Source organism: Saimiri boliviensis, chromosome 1, assembly GCF_048565385.1.
Source record: "Saimiri boliviensis isolate mSaiBol1 chromosome 1, mSaiBol1.pri, whole genome shotgun sequence".
Classification (NCBI taxonomy): Eukaryota; Metazoa; Chordata; class Mammalia; order Primates; family Cebidae; genus Saimiri; species Saimiri boliviensis.
This window is the reverse complement of record NC_133449.1, coordinates 48,810,336-48,816,335: the sequence shown is the minus strand read 5'-3', so window position 1 is coordinate 48,816,335 and position 6,000 is coordinate 48,810,336. Positions and strand designations below refer to the sequence as shown.

Sequence of the window (6,000 nt, the reverse complement as noted above, 5' to 3'; positions counted from 1 at the left end):
CGAAGAGTATGGACTGCATAAGGGCATAGAGCACTGCACGTAGAGAAAATCAGCAACCTCTGCTCCCCGCCCTCTGCCTGGATGTGCCTACCTTTACGTGGGGTCAAGAGGCGGAAGCGAAACCAGACACAAAAACCTGAGATCAAGGAGGCAGTTTAGGTCCCTAGTGACATGATCTGAAGAGACTTGGACGGCAGGAGAATCCTTTCACTGTATGGACTCTGGCAGACACAACCCTGCTTTGGGGATCGGATCAGTCGCACGCAAAGTGGGAAGAGCCCACAAGTTCTGCCCGGCCGCAGTCCTCCCGCAACTGCGCAGGCGCCGGGACTGCTGGGCCACAGCGCGCCTACCGCGATGCCCCGCCCTGGCGCGAGGCCGGACGGGAAAGTCAAGATGGACGCGTGCATTTGAACGTCTCACACGCCTGCCTGCCCTTAGGACTCGCACCCGCTGCTATTGCCCATTCCTCCTCCAGAAAAGGGGAGGGAGAGGGGATGAGAAGCTGCCGCGGTCGAGGAGTCACTCTGACGGACCCCACCGCTGCCCTCGGGCCTCGTCGGCCCCTGCACCTCTGGGGAGCAGCCGGGTCTCGCCGCGCCTGACGCGTCCCGAGTTACACAGGTGCGGGCCCGGATCTGCTGCACTTGGGTGGTCTGTCGCACGCTGCGTGACTCTAGCACCTGGCTCGAGGCCGATCCGCCCCTGGTGGCCTTAGGGCTGGGAGCCTGGAGGACTAGGAAACTGGGGAGGGCCCTGAGCCTGCCCCGGGGCTGAGGGGGCTCCGGGCCTGCGGGATGGGGTGCACCTTCTACTGACTGCTCGCCACCTCTTACCTGAGCTGTGCGCGGCATCCAGTGTGCAACCTCGGCTTCTAAATTGGCTTCCAGTCTCTCGGAGCTGGTTTTCAGAGCCCCGGGCTTGTAGCCTGTTGTTTTCACCGTCCCCTAGAACGGCTGGGGGAAGTTCTTCCTTATTGTGGAGACTTAACTCAAGCTCCGGTTGGTGTGCATTTGGGTCCCCCCGCCCCCGCTTTTTTTTTTTGGCAAGGTAGTGTTTGTAGGAATCATTGTTGATATTTTTATTTATAGCATATGAATTTAATGGTATTTTTATGTGTAGCTGTTTATGTTGCCCCTAGCAAGTAAAAATTTTTCTAAAAGTTTAGGTTATTGTGAAAGTATTAAATATGTGGCCTTAGTACAAAATGATAATTTTTTTTTTTTTTTTTTTTGAGGCGGAGTTTCGCCCTTGTTACCCAGGCTGGAGTGCAATGGCGCGATCTCGGCTCACCGCAACCTCCACCTCCTGGGCTCAGGCAATTCTCCTGCCTCAGCCTCCTGAGTAGCTGGGATTACAGGCACGTGCCACCATGCCCAGCTAATTTTTTGCACTTTTAGTAGAGACGGGGTTTCACCATGTTGACCAGGATGGTCTCGATCTCTCGACCTCGTGATCCACCCACCTCGGCCTCCCAAAGTGCTGGGATTACAGGCTTGAGCCACCGCGCCCGGCTAAAATGATAAATTTTTAACAATTCTATAGTTTTCTCTCAAAGTTATAAGAAAATAACGTTATAGGCTGGGTGTGGTGGCTCACGCCTGTAATCCAAGCACTTTGGCCGCCAAGGCGGGCGGATCACCTGAGGTCGGGAGTTCAAGACCAGCCTGACCAACATGGTGAAACCCCGTCTTTAAAAACAAAAACCAAAAAACAACAAAGAAAGAAAATAACATTATAAAATTGCAGAACTAAAGTTTCATAAAATTAAGAGTTTGTTGATGTTGGTTATCCTGTTGAATAAAATATAGGAAGACCAGCTGAATTTTGTTTTCTTGTAAGTTTTATAAGGCACTTTTTAGTTGTGTCCCAAGTTCAAGTCTTCTCAATACTGCAACCTCCACCTCCCAAAGCTGTTATCGTGCTGCAGCCTCCCTGGTAGCTGGAATTACAGGTGCCCACCACCACACTCAGCTAATTTTTTTTTTTTTTTTTTTTTTTTGGTATTTTTACTAGAGATGGGTTTCTCCATGTTGGCCAGGCTTGTCTTGAACTCCTGACCTCAAGTGATCAGCCCGCCTCTGTCTCCCAGAGTGCTGGGATTACAGGTGTGAGCTACGGCAGCTGGCTAAGAGTAACATTTAATTCACAGCAAAATAATTTTGTCACCTTAGAGGAGCTGCATAGGAACTACGTAGGCTTTGGGTGTTTGTGTGGCCATTTAGGTCTCTTGCCCTGTGAGCAGCAAGTCAATATACGGAAACAGCGGGGTTTGCAGCAGATAGTGTTTTACTTGCAGAGCCACCAAACTAGGAGACTGAGGAAACTTTAAGTCTGTCTTCCCAAAGAGTTAAGGTCTAGAGGTTTTAAAGAGTTTGGAGGTTAGTGGGCTAAGGTATTGATTGATCGGAGAATGAAGATGAAGTCCTAGGATGGAGAGATAAACCGCATTCTCATGCTGATGTGATTCCTTGATGGGGTCTTTAACTTGCATCATTTCAAAAGAAAAGTCTTAGGCTCCTAACATTAAAAATGCTACATATAGAAACATGGTATATAGGCAGGTACAGGAAAGTGGGTCAAAGGGCAACCAAATTATGCTTATCTGTACTTTTGTATAAAGCCTGGCTGCTTCCTAACCTTGTGGTGAAGGCTTTAACAGTTCACATTTTTGTAGTAATAAACTGTACTGTAGAGTACAACTTGTCTAAATACTTCATATATAAAGTATGGAAAAATTAGTGTATAGTAGTAGGAAACATGAGATAGGGGGTGTGGGACACAAGTAGTTGTTGCAACTCAGTGGTTTCCTGTAATAGTAACTGTGACTAAAATGTGATAACTGCAATTGGCTGAAAGAATCAGATCTAGAATGCCCTTTGATGTTATGACTACTTACCAACATGATGTAATTATTTGACATTCATGTAAGGATTAATGACTTATGTATTTATGGTATTTTTATTCTAGTTTTGAGTCTTGAAGCTGACCAGAATGTGTTTGAATTCATACAGAAATAATGTTGATATTTGGAACCCATGTCGAACTTCTATGAAGAAAGGGCAACGATGATTGCAGCCAGGGATTTGCAGGAATTTGTTCCTTTTGGTCGAGACCACTGCAAGCACCACCCTAATGCTTTGAACCTTCAGCTTCGCCAGCTGCAGCCAGCCTCTGAATTATGGTCTTCTGATGGTGCTGCTGGCTTGGTGGGATCCCTTCAGGAGGTTACAATCCACGAAAAACAGAAGGTTCCATTGAGTTTCCCATTGAATTTTTGAAATGTAGAGTGATATGATCTACTTGTAATTTAAGGCTACTGAGATGCAACTGAGAGATGAGTGTGATGCCACCTCTAGGGTAGAGTTAAGATGTGGTAATTTCAATAAGTGTTGAAAATAATGACTTTATTACATTGTCATAGCGACTTCTTTAGATACCCTGTATAACTTGTGGTTTTGTAATGAGAGTCAGGTTCACTAGTGTGATTGTAGTCCATTTTAAACTTTTTCTTTTCCCTTAGTATATGGGAACCAGATTTCCTGTTATTTAATAATTAAATGGTAGAAATTAGAAAAAGTTCCTGCTGCAGAAGATTTACATGTGTCTAAAGGAGAGAAGAAATGCCATGAAAGTAGGTAGAGTCATAGTTCTTTTTTTTTTTTTTTTGAGATGGAGTTTTGCTCTTGTTGCCAGGTTTGAGTGTAGTGGCATGATCTTGACTCACCACAACCTCTGCCTCCCAGGTTCAAGCGATTCTCCTGCCTCAGTTTCCCAAGTAACTGGGATTACAGGCATGTGCCAGCACACCCAGCTAATTATGTAATTTTTTTTTAGTAGAGACAGGATTTCTCCATGTTCATCAGGTGGTCTCGAACTCCTGACCTCAGGAGATCTGCCCACCTCAGCCTCCCAAAGTGTTGGAATTACAGGTGAGTCATAGTTCTTAAGTAGGGGAATGAGATGTAAGTGTATGTCAGAAAATGAATGCCTCCTGCCTTATTCCATTTTCATACCCCTTTGGGATACCAAAATCTCAGGAAGGGAAAGTCTATGTTGTCACAAATGGAAACTTCTCTTTCTTCTATTCATTTTGGTGGGTGGGACAAAAGAAAAGAAGGTGAAGATACATGTGGCTGCGAAGCAGGAAGTCTGCATTGTGCATAAAATCCCCGAGTGATTCCCATGTGCACCTCACTGTCCTTTCTCTACTCTACCTCATATTCTTAATATGTCCTTTTAGTCTCCCAAGCATCTGATTTGATTTTTGGATCGATAGAGAAGGTATACTTTTTGTTTGGTTATGTTTTTGGCAGACTTATATAGAGGAATAATATAAAACATTTAATATAGGGAATTATTGAGTAAATTCTTATTCATGAAATTCTGTAACGTAATGTATATATCCACATCCTCTGTTAATGAGTATATCAAACCTTCTAGAAGTTGTGCTTGAATTGAGTCTTACTTCACAGGCAAATACATTTTGTTCCAGATTTTTGGCAAACAAAAAAAAAAGAGTGCGTGAATATGTCTTACATGTGTTAATTTTTAAGGAAAGCTGGCAGTTAAGGAAAGGAGTAAGTGAAATAGGAGAAGACGTGGACTATGATGAGGAACTCTATGTTGCTGGAAATATGGTGATATGGAGCAAAGGAAGTAAAAGCCAGGCATTGGCAGTTTATAAAGCGTTTACAGTTGACAGTCCTGTTCAGCAGGTGAGTTGATTTGAATTTTAGGATTTTATTGACTATTTAATGCAATTTTTAAAAAGTTTTTGTTTTAAAATTTAACAGAAATGATAAAAACAGCATAATGATCTCAGCAGCTGGGTGTACATTGTAACATGAAATAATGTAAAGTGAAATTAATGGCAGGAAAATAAAAATTTCATTTTATTTTATATATCATCACTTTTTTGTTTTTTTGTTTTTTTTTTTGAGACGGAGTTTCGCTCTTGTTACCCAGGCTGGAGTGCAATGGCACGATCTCGGCTCACCGCAACCAACCTCCGCCTCCTGGGTTCAGGCAATTCTCCTGCCTCAGCCTCCTGAGTAGCTGGGATTACAGGCACACGCCACCATGCCCAGCTAATTTTTGTATTTTTAGTAGAGACAGGGTTTCACCATGTTGACCAGGATGGTCTCGATCTCTTGACCTCGTGATCCACCCACCTCGGCCTCCCAAAGTGCTGGGATTACAGGCTTGAGCCACTGCGCCCGGCCTATCATCACTTTTTTTTTTTTTTTTTTTTTTTGAGACAGAGTTTCGCTCTTGTTACCCAGGCTGGAGTGCAATGGCGCGATCTCGGCTCACCACAACCTCCGCCTCCTGGGTTCAGGCAATTCTCCTGCCTCAGCCTCCTGAGTAGCTGGGATTACAGGCACACGCCACCATGCCCAGCTAATTTTTTGTATTTTTAGTAGAGACGGGGTTTCACCATGTTGACCAGGATGGTCTTGATCTCTCGACCTCGTGATTCACCCGCCTCGGCCTCCCAAAGTGCTGGGATTACAGGCTTGAGCCACCGCGCCCGGCCCTATCATCACTTTTTTTTTTTTTTTTTTTTTTTTTTTTGAGGAGGAGTTTCGCTCATTACCCAGGCTGGAGTGCAATGGCGCGATCTCGGCTCACCGCAACCTCCGCCTCCTGCATTCAGGCAATTCTCCTGCCTCAGCCTCCTGAGTAGCTGGGATTACAGGCACGTGCCACCATGCCCAGCTAATTTTTTTGTATTTTTCGTAGAGACGGGGTTTCACCATGTTGACCAGGATGGTCTCGATCTCTTGACCTCGTGATCCACCCTCCTCGGCCTCCCAAAGTGCTGGGATTACAGGCTTGAGCCACCGTACCCGGCCTATCACTTTTTTTATATTATCCTTCGTCACTTTCATAATAATCTTTAAACCCTTTGTCCTCAAGTAATTCAATTTGTTATTGCCAGCAAAAACGTATAAGACATTTAGGGTACATAAATATTTTAACACATGATTACTATAA

General features: G+C 44.6%; 1 protein-coding gene across 4 annotated transcripts in view; it reads left to right on the top strand.

Annotated features, from left to right (window-relative positions):
- Positions 1-377: 377 nt before the first annotated feature.
- ANAPC1 (anaphase promoting complex subunit 1) overlaps positions 378-6,000 on the top strand; it is a 123,597-nt gene continuing 117,974 nt past the window's right edge. For 2 of the 4 annotated variants that reach the window (XM_039474718.2, XM_074397002.1), the window contains exons 1-3: positions 378-624; positions 3,015-3,251; positions 4,557-4,718. In XM_039474718.2, coding sequence (XP_039330652.1) covers positions 3,039-3,251; positions 4,557-4,718 — 375 coding nt within the window. In that variant the 5' untranslated portion in view covers positions 378-624; positions 3,015-3,038. Of the gene's footprint in view, positions 625-3,014; positions 4,719-6,000 lie in introns of those variants that run through there. The other 2 variants (XM_074397019.1, XM_074397015.1) reach the window with 2 other exon arrangements.